The 18137-nt window shown below is 33.7% G+C and overlaps 1 protein-coding gene across 3 annotated transcripts in view; it reads left to right on the top strand.

The window, feature by feature from the left end:
• LOC128555644 (uncharacterized) overlaps window positions 1–18137 on the top strand; it is a 45364-nt gene that overhangs the window by 15605 nt on the left and 11622 nt on the right. For 2 of the 3 annotated variants that reach the window (XM_053538641.1, XM_053538642.1), the window contains exon 2: window positions 18047–18103. In XM_053538641.1, coding sequence (XP_053394616.1) covers window positions 18047–18103 — 57 coding nt within the window. Of the gene's footprint in view, window positions 1–17081; window positions 17199–18046; window positions 18104–18137 lie in introns of those variants that run through there. The other variant, XM_053538643.1, reaches the window with a different exon arrangement.

Below are 18137 nucleotides of genomic sequence, written 5' to 3'. Positions count from 1 at the left end.
TAGCGCAGTCTGGTCAGGATCCATGCTGTTCGCTTTCAAAGCCTACTGCAATTAGAGAAACTGTTGGCGAACAGCATGGATCCTGGTCTGGATCCATGCTGGTCGAAAAGCCACTATGTTGGTTTTCTCATGGCGCGGCTCATATTGAATATCAATATGCAACGTTCGATTTTTCTTTCAGTTTTTAATAAGTACACACGAACAGAGCAGGAATATGAATATATTCTAAACATGACCTTGGCCTGCAATATTGAATTTGGCACTCGTCTAGTGTGATCCGGATGGGCAAAATCCATGAGAGCCGAATACATCGTTGCAAATCAAGGTGCTGTTTTAATGACCCTTTTATTATATGCATGTACCTGTTTCTAATGTTTCGTGTATATTAGCCAAACATTACTATAATTTTAGATAAATAAGGCAGAAAACTCGTTTGAAACGGTCCAAACTAGTTGACGTATAGAACGTCTAGACGCCGTTATGTCGTCATTTCTGGTTGAATATTTTTCTGTATGCGATGGGAGTTGAATACAGGGCGTTCTATTCGTTAGTGAAATGCATGTTGTATTTGAGACAGCACATTCATATGTGTATAACAAACTGTTTTAATTTCGGAAGAATTTGTTTTCAGCAGTACAATCTTTGGGGTGATTTGAGCTAAATTTGAAATTCATCAAGTTGTTAAAAGAAAATTTTGGTTATTAATATTTAAACCCACCATAACGGTTACATTTGAACAAATACGAGTCTCATTCTTTCGACTAAAATTAATTTCAATTGCTAAATTTCTATGACAGGTCTGCCATTCAATTTTGACATTACCATTTGTTAATCGAATGGATGTTCACTGAAAATTTTCTGACTGAATAGCGAACAATGCAGATTATGATCAGCCTGCACGGATGTGCAGGTTGAACTTGAGTCTAAAGAAATATTTTTGATGATTGATTCGGGGGTGTTTTTCATAAAGTAAATGACTTGAGAGGTAAGAAAACATTGACTTGCTCGCATTTACAGATTTTGTTACCATCTATCATAGGTGTTTCCCCACTATTTCCTTGTCATAGTGAATAAAATTTCTCATAAAAACACGATACTATTAAGGTACTAATCTATAATATATGCATATCGCTGACCAGTCATTCATAAGCATCTTCACCCGGCGATAACACTCCCGGATAAGGAAATAATATAAACATTCTTTCCTACTCCGTGCCTTTCTAATTTAACATTTTTCAGTTGACTGAAAATAAGCTGAAATATATACCTAGCTGACACATCCTAATTCTGAACACGGATGTAGTGTTGGCGTTCATAGGTCACGTAAAGCTTTATGGGTTTTCTTCCTCATCGCATAATATATAGTCGCACTTGGTCATTGTGGTCGGGAATTCGGAAGAACTCCGTAGAAACTCTGTCATGTGTATTTGAAATGTACTGAACAGTTTTCGTACCGTTCTGTGCAAGGTCAGTAATTGCAAGGTCAGTATGGCGTCGGGATATATTGTATCAGATAAACTTTTTAAACAAATTCATTTTTTTTTATTTTTGAAATACATTTTAGTATCATTTGCTTTCCATAATGTGCTTTTACATCTTCAAAAGCAAAAAAGTGATGTAGGCCAGGTATTTTCTAGAGGTTACAATACACATTGTATACTTGGTGTCCAGCTCGTTTAAAGTTGGATCCTACGCTTATGTATATATCAGACAAACTCCATAATACGCAGCTCTTAAATGGACTTACCCGCACATTTTAGGCGAACAATAATTTTTCTCAAAAATTCATTGCAAGCGAGAGCTCTAATAGTGACTAGTGGTACAAACTTACTGACATAAAATTTTTAGCAAGATATTCTTAAAATAACCAAATATATTGTGCATAATGTAGTAAACCGTTGCAACGCTATTGAAATACACCTCCGCACTTTAAAAACGCACCACCTAATAAATACACAAATTGCACTTTCTGAGTGGACCAATTTATTCATTCTTGTATTATATAGTAATCTCAATATCTCTTCCATAAGATGTGCAAAATAGAAAAAGATCTATAAATAAAAACTACTTATTTAAGATGTTATATCTGGTACCCCTCAGTTTCAAAATTCACAAAATAGAATTTTGAGATTTTTTATTACTTATTTCACGCATAAAGTCTTCCAATATTAAATTTAAATGAAACAAATGTCTTTGTTCAATACACGTATTCACTTGTCGCTTAATTAAAATTATATTTATTCAAAACCACTCAAGAGTGGATGAAACATTCCCCAAGCTAGGATTAGCAATCATAGTTTACTTCAAAGAGGAAGAAAGTGGTTGCGTGCGTGCACTCTCGGAGGACATACTAGATACTGACATACTGGTTCGCTGTGAGTTTTGACTTGGAGGGTGGTGTTGTTTAATAGGACGAATGAACATTTTCGTTACCGATTTTTGTTAAATTTTCCTTGTTTGTGTACCAGATAATGAATTTATGTAATCACATAAAAATAATGGAATTGTCATATAAAATAAAATTTTATGACCCATTTTCTGAGTGGTGCGTTTTTAAAGTGCGGAGGTGTAATTCTTTTTGCATTTTACCAATATCTAACTTTTATTTTCACGCACATCATTTTCCAGTGCCATATATACATTTTATGTCAAACTTGGCGAAAAGGAACATGTTCAAACATTTCACCCAAACTGCATGGGCGAGTAGCTTCAAGCCCGCTTTGATACCTGTCCTCTGACCTTTACTTGATGGCACTGAGTATTATGCGTATATTGTTCGTAATAATATACACAAGAAGTTGTGTTCTTATATCGTGCCTTTTGTTAACTACTGCATGTTTTATACTTGGATATGGTTGAGCCGGTTAATAATGAGTATGGACAACACCACTTTATAGGTTTAAATTCCCCTGTGGTGTTTTGGAAGTGATGTGTTATCGTGTTCCTTTGTTTATTTTTATGTATGTTTTACTTTGTGTATTTAGTGAATATTATAATTATGAGCAAATCCATACATGGGTATCTTTTCATATTGAATCTATGTCCCTGTTCCTATGGAGTTGTTGTTCAGGTTAGAATTTATTACAGTTTATTATGAAACGCTTAAGTTGTCGACCGACACGACACCTGGCTTATTAAATTTTCATTTTGTTTTGCAGATTTTAGATTTAAGTTCAAGATAAATTAACATTTTCTCGCAATCGAAAATGAGATATCGTTTTCGTGTCAAATAAAATTCAATGTTTATATTGTCCGCTCGATCGTGAAGAAAGGGCGTAATAATGTGTTTATATTCTATGACATGACTAAAATCCTTGCTTAATGCAAAAACGAAATTTATTTCTATGAAACGTTTAAATTAAATAGAAAGTTACGAATAGGATACCATTTCATGACAAAAAATTTCTGAATAGAAAACATTTTACAAAAGATTCTAAACTCTAGCGGTACCTTAAAACTGTTGAGGTTTCAAACTTGGCTGAATTTACTGTCAAAGAATATACACATTTTTTTATTTGATTAATAACATTTGGAAATTTAGGTTAAGTCACATAAAATTGCCCTAATTTGGACAGTGACAATATTATTGTGACTTTATACATTGTGTGTTTGCCGTCAAGGTAAGGTAAGCCTTGAACTAAAAAAAGTTCATTCATTGATCGCATGTCTAGTGTCACTATTGATTTCTTTTCATTGCTACTATATTAGACTAATGCTTATTATATAGATATTAAGTGTGTATATAATTGAAGTAACATAGAATTGAAGTAGTTTAAAAAGGCGTGCAATTATATCAGTTCAGTTTTTGCACCACTTGTTCAATGAAAAGTACTTGTCCTTGAATCTGTTTACAAATGTAATCGTATCTGCGGACGAGCATTTTTTTTTTGGTTATTTTCACGTATCACAAATAACACCAGATTGCGTACGAACTTTTCCTAGATAATTGATACTAAACAAATGAGGAGTTACATACATTTACCATTTCCCATATTACGAATGTACGGACACCCACAGACTCTCAACATGACTGAGCAACGTTTACGATCTAAGCTCATGCGTATATATATATATATAGATTTCCCTACTTGTCCATCCTAGGTCACAAGGTCAAATCAGGTTACTTAATTTAGTTACTTGTAGCAGACGACCTTTAAATGCAACTTAGGTAATGTTTTGAGTCTTAAATTTTGTCAGTTCGAAGACTGATGCATGTCTACAAAACCACGTGCAAGTTCTGCTTGAAATCCTGTGCTAGCTGAGGTTATGACCTATGCTTTCCACCGTGAAATTCATTTTTTTTTTTTGACAGTTTAAATTTAAAAGACGTTCTAAATATACTTCCTGGAAAATACTGCACCAACAAAAATTACGTATATTAAGCATGTCTTTGCATGTTTTAAAAGATTTTGGGTTTTTAGGTCACTTAGTTAGTCATATCAGATAACTTCAAACGAACAAGGATACTCGAACCCCATTATTGTTTGAAGGAGGACATTAAGTAGGCTACTGCTACTGTTTCCTATTGCTCGGCGCTAAACAAGCCAGCGATTCAGATGTGGGGGTTACAGTCCCGTCTTTAATATGGATTTGTATTTACCTTTTATCAGTAACCATGCTAATCACGTCTGTCTAGTTACATCTTTTTTGCCTTGAGGTACTTTAAATAGATAAATGTTTGTGTTGGCGTATGTCTTACTGATAACATTCTATCAAAATTTTCTATAGGCCAAATGGCTGATGAGTAGTTTGCTTAGGTGAGTTTTTGTGATCGCTCGATGTCCGGCGTCCGTCGTCTATCTGTCTGTCTGTCAACATTTAGCTTGTGTATGCGATAGAGGCTGTATTTTTCAACTGATCTTCATGAAATTTTGTCAGAATGTTTACTTTGATAAAATCTAGGCCAAGTTCGAAAATGGATCATCTTGGGTCAAAAACTAGGTCACTAGGTCAAATCAAAGAAAAACCTTGTGTATGCGATAAAGGTTGTACTTTTCAACTGATCTTCATGAAATTTTGTCAAGATGATAGCCTTGATGAAAAAAGACCAAGTTCGAAAATGGGTCATCTGGAATCAAAATCAAGGTCACTAGATCAAATCAAAGAAAAACCTTGTGATGCAAGAGGGGCTGCATTTTACACTTGATTTTCATAAAATTTAGTCGGAATGGTTGCATTGATTAATTCTAGGTCAAGTTCGAATATGGATCATCTGAGGTCAAAAACTAGGCCACTAGGTCAAATCAAAGAAAGACCTTGTGTATGCGATAGAGGCTGTATTTTTCAATTGATCTTCATGAAATTATGTCAGAATGATAGCCATGATGAAATCTAGGTCAGTTCGAATATCGGTCATCTGGGATCAAAAACTAGGTCACTAGGTTAAATCAAAGAAAATACTTGTTAACACTCAAGATTTTTGCTCCAATTTTAATGAAAATTGGTCAGAATATTTGTTTTCATGAAATCACTAGGTCAAACATGTTTACACTGTTATGGCGTGTTTCTCAGGGGAGCGACCTAGGGACATCTTGGTCCTCTTGTTTAAAATCTAGTCTGTGTTCAGACCCTGTGCTTTGTTCACAGGAGATAACTCCTGAGGCTTTTCAAATTTTGTATAATTATGTCTCTTTTCTTCTCAAAACAGTCATCGGTCAGAAAATATAAGAGAAATGATTAAAAATAAAAAATAAAGAGTATCTAGTCGGTAGCCAGACTATTTTTTTTAACTAACATACAGATGTGGAGGAGAATGGCTATTTTTTTTTCTTTTTTTTTAAAAGTCTCTTAATCGTACATCAGTATTATACCAGACATCATAAAAGCATAAAATACAATTTACAGTGCCATTTATATATGAATTATAACATACTGCACCTACTTTGTACGTGAAAAGTGCTGTTTTAATACGAGTTGTATAGAGGTTGTAAAAGACGAGTTACACATATTTGTCTGTTAGATACTAGTGTCCTTAACTTCTTATGGACGACCATAGATAACATAAAGTAACGTTTACACTCCCGGATATAGGATGGATATAAGCAAATTAACATTTTTTTCTCTACCCACAAAACGTTTATATTCATTATAAGCTTAAATGAATCAGCATCGATTGATATCCTGGATATATCACGTTCATAGGTCATTGAAAGCTTTAGGGTATTTTTTAACCTGTCCACTTCCTATAGTCTCACTGGTTCATGTGGTTATTTGTGGTAAGTTCCTTGATTGACCTTTTAATACATGTATAGAGTTAAACCTTAAACATTTGCGAGTGTATTTGAAAGGATGTACAAGTACTAAAACAGCCTTCTTCTGTTTTCGTTTTGTGTATTGAAATTAGCATTGTAAATAGTCATACGGATTAATTAGCATTTACAGTATAGTATTCCATTTATTTTAAAGGTAAATCTGCACTTACTGTACTGGTTGGGAACCATTTTCCGGACAGGACCAGTTTCCGGACACATGTAATATCCGCTTTATTTCGTTGTTATTCATGTAATTGTTTCATCTAGATCATTTGGATGTTTGTTCTTCATGTCTACAACAAACCACTATTTTATAAGGCTGTATAATGTTTGGGTTTTTGATGATAACTCACCTGCGTTGACAAAACAACTTTCTGTCTTAACGGGGCATGAAGATAGCATTGCGCATGCGCAGTAGTTCACACATGCCGAGATATCAAGTGGGGTAGAAATAATCAAACTACATAATGATTGTCTGCTGATAACATGTTCTACTTTTAATGTCACGCTAAAAGTTATATAAGATGCAGGGATGTCGATTTTTGCACTAATTTTATTCTATATCTATTGGAATTATCAAGAATTCGTATAAGACGAAATTCGAGTTTTTTTATAGTCAACCTCGGTTTGCTTTCGTAGCTGCTATTGAACGGCGAATTATGTTTCATGTGCAATTTTGAAAAGATGAATGACAAAGAAATGTGTAAAACTAGTTTAATTATTTATTTTGATATCAAGTTAAAAACAAAACACCGTCAAAATATTTGTCCGGATACTGGTTTACTTGACGGGAAAAATAACTTATTTTAGTGACCCCATTTGAGGCCCCATGGAACCCATATTTTACGCCACAACGCGATGCTGATTACAACATCGGACGTGGAAGGAGCTGAAGTTTGTGCAGTGTGGGCTTCATTTATGTCAAATATTTTTTTAGGGAATGATGGAGCCGAAATATGAAAATGTGTCCGGAAAATGGTTCCCAACCAGTATCCTATTTTTTTGTCAAATAAGAAAAGTAGAAGTGCATGAGCACGAATAAATCTACATTTACCGTATTTGATTTTTTTTTCAACGAAGAGAAAAGTTTCACAATTTAGTAATATGCATCGGTTTGAGAGGCGAGCGTTCTTAGAATGCAGCTTTTCCTACTGAACTGTTGTCCTGGTTTCTATGCAGTTCAAGTTAAAGCAACGTACAAGTAAAGGTTTGTTACCGTTTATCTTTAAAAAACAAACAACAACAAAAAAAAAAACAAACTGACGTTGTTTATGTATTGACGTTTTGTATAATATTTTGTGTCGACGCTTAAATTTGTCGGCCGTAACACGTAGCAAAATATAATTCATCTTGTGTTCCATATTTTAGTTAAAATCGCAATTTCTCGTAACCGAAATAAAAGTAACATTTCGGCTTCTTTTATGTAGACGTAATTTAATACACTATGATATGTTTAAACTCAATGACCTACTTAATTGATTTCTAATCACGCGAAAATTCATTTCTATGAAACGAATGATGCAAATGGGAAACCATAACATCATATGATGATTTAATCTGCGAAATATCTGAAAATCCAAACCGTACCTCCGCACACCCGAGCGCGTAATATCTGAAAATCCAAACCGTACCTCCACACACCCGAGCGGCGCAGTATACCTCTAGTTTTCCAATATTTGAGACTTTTTGTTTAATTTGAATAATTGAATTTGGTATTTGTAGTCGTTTGTACACATGTAAAGTACAATATACGAATATTATATACTCTCCCTTTGATTTTACCCATGCCGACGGAAACCACCTAGCATCCCAGTGGCAGATTACTCTCGTGCTGTAAGCTGCACTCATGAATGGCAGACTCGTGCATCAGTTATATAGTTGTTTATGTAAAACTGAACTCAACTTTGAAACACCATTACGTAATTTTCCGCTTTATTGTAAAAAATAATAAGGTAAAACTTTAATGCAGTATTACAGCGAACACAATTAAACGTCTGGGTCAGGCTTGTAAAATATTTCAGCACGAGAAATTGGATACTTTTGTTTTAACGATGGTAACGTCGTATGTAATCCAAATCATGTGTTCACTATAAAACAACTGGGATTTCGCCTTTTTATTGTATTTGTTCTCTTTTTAGTTATATCTTTAGCAAAATGTTTACTTAAGACATGAATCAGACAGAATATTCCAGTTTACAATGTACATGCAGTCAAAAGGTTGCATTTGGCATCGTCAAGTGAAAACAAGCAAGAGGTTATAATAAAAAAAATAAAAATTAGAATTCGCTTTCTCTTCACGTGATATTGCAACATATGGGTATTCCTCGCAAAACCGTGAAATAAAGGGAACTTAAAAAGCCATGTAGTCCGCTTTTAAAAGACTTTAATTTAATATTTGTATTAACATTGTTAACATGTGTACTGGATTATATACAAGCCGTGCCATGAGAAAACCAACATAGTGGGTTTGCGACCAGCATGGATCCAGACCAGACTGCGCGGATAAAGGACAAAATTAGCTGCTGTCTGTTCATCATTTTTTTTACGCAGAGCGTTTTATAATGTTTTATCCGCCAAAAGGGATTTTTTTGTACAGAGACTGTCATGTTTACTGAAATGACAACAATCCCAGCAAAATAATTAATATTCTTCCCTCTGTGCTTTTCAAATGACTCAAAAATAAATACGTTTATATTCATAAACTGTACATGTGACGTTGAAATAGCATACCTTGTTGAATGAACATCGTAAACTGATATCCTAAATATTGGCGTTCATGTGTCATTGAATAAGGGTTTTCTTCATCTATTCGCTAAATTAAGTCTCAAGCTTTTGTGGTCGGGAAAAAGTCCCTATCTTTAAAAAAAAGCTGATTCATTTGCGACTCACAGTTGTATTTCAAATAAAAGGATTTACATGTATTGAAGCAGTTCTTTTCGTTATGTGCAAGGCTAGTAAACATTGAATTGATCACTAAGGTTACCGTATCTATTTATATTTCAGAACGAATAATAGAAGAGTTTTCCATGTGTTTTTTTTTCTTTAAAGTCTTTTCATCAGGCATTAAGTTTTATCATGATATTTTCTTAGTCCCAAAAATCTTGAAAAGAAAACAGTTCGCTGAATACTAGACTGGCTCCCGTCCCTATATGCTTTTTCTTCATTAGCAGTGGAAGTAACTCCAGCAGGTTGTTTCTTAATTGATATTTTAATTACCCCTGGCTCCGAACACCGTTGGATGAAAATGTGCAGAATAAAATAACCAGTCAGGGAGCCAGGCTAGCTGAAAACTTGTACTGTAGAGTTTAGTTGCTTATACGAACTAAAATCAGATTAGTATGTTTCTATTTAAAGCAACATGCATCCTGGTTAACTTAAAATCTCACGTGGTGTGTATGAGACCCTGAGTGCAGCAAAGTATTTTTTCGGTAAATGTTAAAACCATTTCACATGGTTTCATGTATTGCAGTTTCTCGTAATCGAAAATGACATATCTTGCGCATATTAACCTGAAATCGACGCATATCGGCTAAATCAATGTATACTTGCTTGAAGGTATTCTAGGTATAATATGTGATCTACTAAAAATGATTTTTGACTAAAGTCATTGTCTAATCATGTAAAAATTCATTTTTGTGAAATGTTTGAATTACATATAATGATTGGAATGGGAAAACCTAAAAATTATCTTTTTAAAATCTTCAGTTATATATTTTCAATCTACAAACGTTAGCGATACCTCAAACACTGGTTCGTCGTTTTTTTCCCCACAGATATGTTCTTATTTACAATATTAGTGATTGTTTGTTATTTGTTAGTCGCTTCCATACTTTGATAGGTCAAATCTGGCAAATCTGGATCTTGCAGTTACTAAAAAAAGTATTCAAGCTAGGTTCATAAAACTTGGTACGTGAATACAAGGCAAAATGTAAATTATGCTCGAACATGATTTATACTTGTAGACCAAAGGTCAAGGTTACTACTAAAAATAAAGCCTTCATAACTTTTGTATGCATTGATGGATTATCTTAGTGCTACACATAAATATTCCCCATGATAAGACAATGTGACAACACATGATCTGTGAATGTCGGTTAAAGTTCAAGGTCACTTTTCAAGGTCAAGTAACTGCACTCAGGATAGAATGTCTCAATACTGTACACAAAATGTTCCCCATGATCAGACAATGTGTCGCGCATGATCTGTGTGTGTAGGTCAAGGTCACTATTGAAATTTAAGTAAAAATATTTTTTGTTTCTTAGCTCCTAAATTCCTTGAAGCATTTTAGTCCTAACACAAGGCAAAATGTAAATTATGCTCAAACATGATTTATACTTGTAGACCAAAGGTCAAGGTTACTACTAAAAATAAAGTCTTCATAACTTTTGTATGCATTGATGGATTATCTTAGTGCTACACATAAATATTCCCCATGATAAGACAATGTGACAACACATGATCTGTGAATGTCGGTTAAAGTTCAAGGTCACTTTTCAAGGTCAAGTAACTGCACTCAGGATAGAATGTCTCAATACTGTACACAAAATGTTCCCCATGATCAGACAATGTGTCGCGCATGATCTGTGTGTGTAGGTCAAGGTCACTATTGAAATTTAAGTAAAAATATTTTTTGTTTCTTAGCTCCTAAATTCCTTGAAGCATTTTAGTCCTAACACTGTTACCAGCAACCACAAGGGACGAATATTAACAAAATCTTCCACCGGTAGGAGACTTCTGTTTAGCTACTGCATTGTTATCACTGTTAAGCACCTCTATTGTTTTCCCACGGTCATTAATTAAAGTAGGTGATTTTAACAGATAAAAGTTTGTGTTTGCGGAGTGTCCTTGTGTTATCATCTAATTGAAATCACTTAAAAATAAGAGGTTTAAGGAGAAACACTTACATAAATATCTTATTTCATTGAAATCATTTTTTGTCCTTGAACTTTTTGAATGAAAAAGTACTTGCGCTTGAACTTTACTATAATTCATAAATAAATTAATTATTGGCTCCTCCACTTCACATTTCCTCAGGTTCAAATGAACGGACACCCATCAACTCTCAGCTTGGCATAAACTTTCGCCATTACAAGACACTGTGCTCTGTACAGTACCCAGACCACCCTTTAAAAGGTCAAAGTCACTCAAGTATTTTTTTTTTGATCGTACATATAATAACTTCCCTTTTATATGATAAAGTACTATACCTGTGCTTTTTTGTCATTTTTTCCACTAATTGAAAACGAAATTATGTTCAAAGTAAGATTATTGGTATTGAAATCTATAAAAAAAAGCTATTAATATTTTAGATGTCATAAATACAAACCCAGACAAACGTTATAACTTTCCTGTATATTATAGGTAAATAAAGCATTAATATGATTGCAGTAATTTAGGTTGTTATGCCATGCAACTCTGTGCATATAAACTTTAACTGGTTTGTAGTTTGAAAATAAGTTTCATGGGTACCATACATATGTTGCCCCCAAAGTCAGACATTCGTTGTTTATCAATTACTTCCCTTTCATATGATTAGATATTTCAATACATTCTTATGTCTTAAAAAATGAAATCGCATTAAATTTTAAAATACAGGTTTTAACATTTGAAAGCATTTGCCAGATATATAGATTTCCAGATATTTTACACTATATACTTGTTCATGAACAATGTGATATATATGTATGGGTATAGTATGTCTGAGACGCCCACGCCGTTTTGTTTATGATTCTTACTTCAAGGTTAATGTAAGCGTAATGAAATGTTCATATCATAAAAAATAATTTCAAGGGATACGCGTTTGGTTTTTAGACTGACTTAAGTCATTCTGTCATCATGTGAAACCTACAGTTTATTTATTTTAAGACTCATTACGTCAGTTGTATAATTATGTCTCCATGCCAGTGCACTCTTCATAAAGAAAATATATTATAAGGATACCACCTCCACTTTGTATTACTTTTTAAAGACGTACCAGAAAATAACTGTATTCTTTTGTATTTCCGTGATGGTAGTTATACATAATTTGCATGAAAAAAGTGAGAAGTACAAATATCTACTAACAAATTTACTGTGACATATATAAGGCCAAGACAATGTGTTTCATGTCTAAACATTGTATTAGATGAATGTAGTATTTAAGAACAGTATTTGATATATTAAACTGAGATTAGATCAAACTTTGTTTCTACATGGTAAGATAGTTATTTATGTATGCTTTAAACATATACTGAAATGCGATTGACCGAATAAGTTTGTTGATGAAGTTGTGAAAACATATTAATTCAGGGAGGGCCTAAATTGTCCAACTGTCATCATGTAATATAGCTGTATTATACCAGTATTATTAGAATGATTTTCACGAAGTTCTTGTGGGAGAAAAAAGTAGGTCACTAGGTCGTGGTGGGTCTTTAATAACATTTCTGATGAGAATGACCTGAACAGTATAAACTTATTGTACGAATACGCCGCTATTTCAGGAATAAGTATACGAAAAGGATGAACAGACATACGATTAATGTAAGCGGGACTTACGTAAGACAAAAACTATTCTAATATTGTTATACAAAATAAACAACATGATGCGAATAAGCCGGAACATTGCTAATAATAAATGAAGTAGAGTAGAAGAAATGAAAATCCCCAGTTCACTTCAGACATTACACTTCATTAACTAAGTTTCTGAAGACGAATCAAAAATAGTCATGGGAAGGTCAGATTGTCGTGAAGCGTTTATTTATTGTAAAACTGGCAGTTTCTTTAAAATATGTGACACTATTTTTCAGCGGTCTCATCTGAAATAGGTTCTAGCACCTAACATGAATTTACGCGAAACTGTCTGTAGAATGTTAACAGCTGACCAGTGTTTTTATGTCCAGATCTTAATTTGTAATTCATTTGCACAGTTTAAACTATATATCGGGCCTATCTCTTCACTCGTAAATTGAAAGTATTGTCAGCTCTAACATGCCCTAGTTTATAATAATACTTCCGTTTGAAAGTTTTGTCCATCTGCATAATTTTTATTCGTACTGACATACATGTACAATGTCCTATTCAGGTGTTATGGGCCTTTAAAAACGTGAATGAAAGGTTTGCGCTGATAATACAAAAACCTCATAAATCTACAAAACAAATCATTTTGCACGAATTATCAGGACATAGATATATATTCCCCCAGTAATTGGCTCTGGAACTTTATCACCGACTTATGTAGAGTTTTCATTGGTTTAAACATTCTTTTGTTGCAGTGCAACCTTTATTTTTCTAGTTGGATGCAGCTGCTCATTACAGTAAAAGGAGTGTACACACACACACACATGTATATGGATGTAATTTTATATTCACGTCGTGGGAAATCCACAAAATGATATTTTTCCGCTCTGACGCATTGTTGTTATGAGTAAGTAAACCATGTCGGTTTCACTGTGTTGAAAGAGCGCCTAGTGTGGTGGTTTTTCCGTGGACGTTACTATTAACATAAATACAGGATTCCTGATGAAACCCGATAAAACAGCCGTGAGCTGTACCAAAAGAGTCTGTTACAAATCGAGGGCTTGGTGCAAAACTATTGTAAGTGTATATAAATAAGGAACAAGATACAATAGTTTTGCGCCAAGCCCTCGAAATGTGATTTTTGTCTTCGCTTTAGTATGTTTACTAACTTTATACACAAAATTAGTCAGAATTCTCCCGTCCACAATGTAAGTAAGATATTAGATTAAATCTGACATCTTCAAGTGAAGGCAAGCATAATAAAACACATTGTTTGGATTATCTGTCACCATGGGATATTGCAACAAGTAGGCTATAGTCCCTATTCGAAACGATGTACATTAAAGACGACTTTAAGAGTTGATGTATGCCAAAAATAAATTATTCGAATTAAATACCTCCGTTTCGTCTGTTATTTTGATTACATTTATAAGCAAAATTAATTAAGCCTTGAAATTATATCTAGCAGAACCATGTTTCAGCACATCGAAACAGTGCAATGACTGCACACACACTTGAAGGTATTAACTAACGTAAATTGTGAACTGGAGTATTTTGACTGATTTTGTTCTGTTGCCAAAGACGAAACAAAAAGTTAGAGAACACCAACTGTTTTCCCATAGACTTTCATCTTTCATTCCATTATGCCATGTACGGCCTTCCATAAATCAAAACATGTTTATCTAATCACTTTTTATACCCCCACCAAACATGTTTGGGGGTGGGGGGAGGGGGGCTATATAGGAGTCAGTTTTGTCGCGTCGCGTCGCGAAATCTATTATCTCAGTTATTACTAAATGGATTTGATTCAAACTTAAAATAGTTGTTCCACCTCATCACCCACATCATGTGACATAAGGTGCTTAACTATGACATCAATTTTTTTATGAATTATGTCCCCTTTTACTTTAAATTTAAGGTTTATTTTGATGTATTTTCGCTATATCTCAGTTATTACAAAATGGATTGATTCAAACTTAAAATAGATGTTCCACCTCATCACCCACATCATGTGACACAAGGTGCATAACTCTGACACCAATTTTTCATGAATTATGCCCCTTTTTACTTAGAATTTAAGGTTAATTTTGATGCATTTTCATTATATCTCAGTTACTACTGAATGGATTTGATTCAAACTTAAAATAGATGTTCCACCTCATCACCCACATCATGTGACACAAGGTGTATAACTCTGACACCAATCTTTCTTGACTTATGTCCCCTTTTACTTAGAATTTAAGGTTAATTTTGATGTATTTTCACTATATCTCATTCTGATTGGCTTAGAGCCAAAGGGAAGTAACCTTTTTTAACTTTTGTATTGAGTTTCTTCCCCTTAAATTTCATGAATTAGTCTATTTTTAGAAATCCTATTTTTAGATTTTCAATATTTTATGTATTTTTTAAAACTTTTTTATTATAAGTCCTATGTAAAAAGTAAATACATTTTTCTGTGGTAACATGGGTTGATAAGACACTTTTTTATATTCACTTTATCTCTAATATTAGAGATTTTTTATATTTACTAGTATTACTATACTAGTATTATACTAGTATTACTTATATGTGGAAGCCCAGGATGAAGTACTCCAAAGACGAGTAAAATTCTTAAGTATTAAGCTTTTTTTGACATTTTTATATTATTCTAAGTATTTTTAAGATGTCTTATGGTTGCCATTCTTCTGTGACAAGACCGTATGGTGGGGGTATGAGTCACTCCTGTGACAGTTCTAGTTTTGTTTTGCAAGAACTATCTTAGTTCCACCAAATTATCGGACGAAAAACATACGGATAGTGATACTTTATTCAAGTAATTTTCATGTGAATGAGATGACGCCCTGTATGGCGGGATAAAACCTTTTTAATACACATAAAATGTAGCAAATTTTGTCAAAATATATAATAAAATACTGTAAATGCAGTAACAGTCAATTTTGAAAAAAATCGCTTCTTGGGTTTGTTTACATGACTGACCAATCAGAACGGACAAACATTACCTTATTCCCAGGTATACACTTACCTTATTCCCAGTAAGTACTTTTTGAATTGTGGTCTCTGACCTATACCGAAGGACACTGACATTATTGATCGCGGCCTCGATGAAATAGGTGAAGTATATGCGCGCTGGGGAAAATATTTCATGATGGACCTGTGAATTCTTTACTTATGGGTGAAACAGGTCTCATAAGCGTAAATACGACTAGCTTCTACTGATTATAAAACATACCGTACGATTTGTTGTGAATTAACTGTTGTTGTACTTTTTATAGTTCAACCGCCACCCTTGTTAAGAGCAACATTTAAAAAAACATGTTTTTTTTTTATCCTCAAGTAATAAGTAAGTAGACTCGCCCAGTGTAATCAATAACCCACAATTGACCGATCCCTCTGGTACAGTATCAAGACGCATAATCTAACTCTATACATAGAGCGCCTACTTCACCCGATTTACATTCGGAACATTTTCACGCGTTTCGGGCTTAATCGTATGTTTAACATGGGATTTTTGAACCGTCCAAAGATGTTGGAAATGTTTGTCTCATTGTTTATTTTTTTTTTAATAAAAATATTACTGCTTTCATTGTCTACCACTTTTTTTCTACCCTAGCCTGAAAAAACAGTAATGAGTTTGTACACTGTTCAGACAATTGTGCTCTGTTGAAATTTAACCAAACACAAGTTTACCTGCATAAACAGAAAGCATGATATCTTAAAGATATGTCACTATACCTGTCCAGTAATGGACATTATGGTAAACGCTTCTTTCCTGCACACATGACAATTTCGCAACTTCTGTCCGGTTTGTACAAATTTCTGGCGGCGATAAACCATTTGACTTGTCTAAATACATGAGCACAATAAACTTAAACATTAAACAAAATTAATGATTTACACTATGCTCGACATTCATGGTGTTTGATATTTATGACACCCAATGTTAGATTAAATGTGACTGGTATTTTGTTCATTTTTTAAATAATTGAATTTTTAGTGTTTTATTTAAATGTGAACAAACTGCCATGTAAAAAATAAGATTCTGAATATTTCACTTTATTCATTATATGTTTATTTGAAATGAAAACAACTTTTGTGGTGTCGTAATTCACATGAATGTAAAGTCTCTTTCAAATACGTTCCTGAAACAGGTTACTGGAAGAGAATTACATTTTCACTAAATGTACTTGCATTTAGCGTCCTTCTCGCTAATTGAGCTAATATTTATATCGCAAATATCATCAGCTTTAACACAGATTCAAGAGGGTGGTTCGATATATTAAATTCTATATCCGGGAGGCTATTTATAGCGTGATCGATGGAGTTGGAAAACCCGTAGTTTTGTATTTAAGCTTAAAAACTTTCAACGTGTGTGCAGTATAGTAAAGAATTAACATGGGTTGTTCAAGTGATAATTTAGCGAACGGCGGAGTTATTGACGGAGAAATATATGAAGTAAATTTCAAGCTTTTGGAAAATTTATGTTAATATCGTTTATAAGTTTAACGTAATGCACAGCGGATTTATAAACTTAAAGTGTTTTTTTTTTGTATGAAGTTGCAGAGCTTAACACGTATATTTTCAAATAACATTTACACTTACGGTTACCGTATTATATGTCAGGCAAAAGTTACTATTACATGCGTGCTCCTTCGACTTCGTTTGTTTAAAACCATACCGGTTATTTTCGGATTATATATATCCATCACCCCCTCCAGGTTTTCGTTCTTAATGTATATATTTTAAAAGTTCAGACTTATGCATTTAATTATTATTTTATTATTTTCTATATTTTACTATTCTGTCTTCCCAGCTTGGGTGATTAAACTGCAATAACTTAAGGGAAGTCTGACGTTTTACGAATATATTCATACATTACCTGGACGTAACTGTAACTTTTCGGTTCTGTATCATCATAAGGTCTCCGAATACTGTTCAACATGTACAAGGTCACTTTGCAGGTGTCTTAAATCACAGTCATCACAAATGTGGTTTCAAATCCCGATTCTTTCATATGAGGAAGCTATCTCACTTCACTGGCTTATGGACGGTCGGTGGTTCGACCTCCCTGTACGCATAATTTATGTCCGGAGGGGCATCTAGGGTCTTCCTACAAGGACAGAAAGCCACCATTCAGTTGTAACGTGAAAACCAAACAAAAACACATACGATAATCATATTCATGTAAGAAGATATTACAAGTAAAGAAGTGGCATATCTAAAGTGACAGGTTATAACAATAATATTGGACGGTTTATCTTGAATAATATAATCGGAATAACACTGAAATATTTTTTTTTCAGATGGAATTGGAAGATACCAGCACAATTCCAAAATCACGGGTGCGATGTGGCAAAGTGGTAAGTTTTTCTGTGCACTTCATTATGAATTGAG

The sequence above is a fragment of the Mercenaria mercenaria genome, chromosome 3 (assembly GCF_021730395.1).
Source record: "Mercenaria mercenaria strain notata chromosome 3, MADL_Memer_1, whole genome shotgun sequence".
In the NCBI taxonomy this organism is placed as follows: Eukaryota; Metazoa; Mollusca; class Bivalvia; order Venerida; family Veneridae; genus Mercenaria; species Mercenaria mercenaria.
Note: the sequence above shows the minus strand (reverse complement) of the source record. Positions and strands in the feature narration are given on the sequence as shown.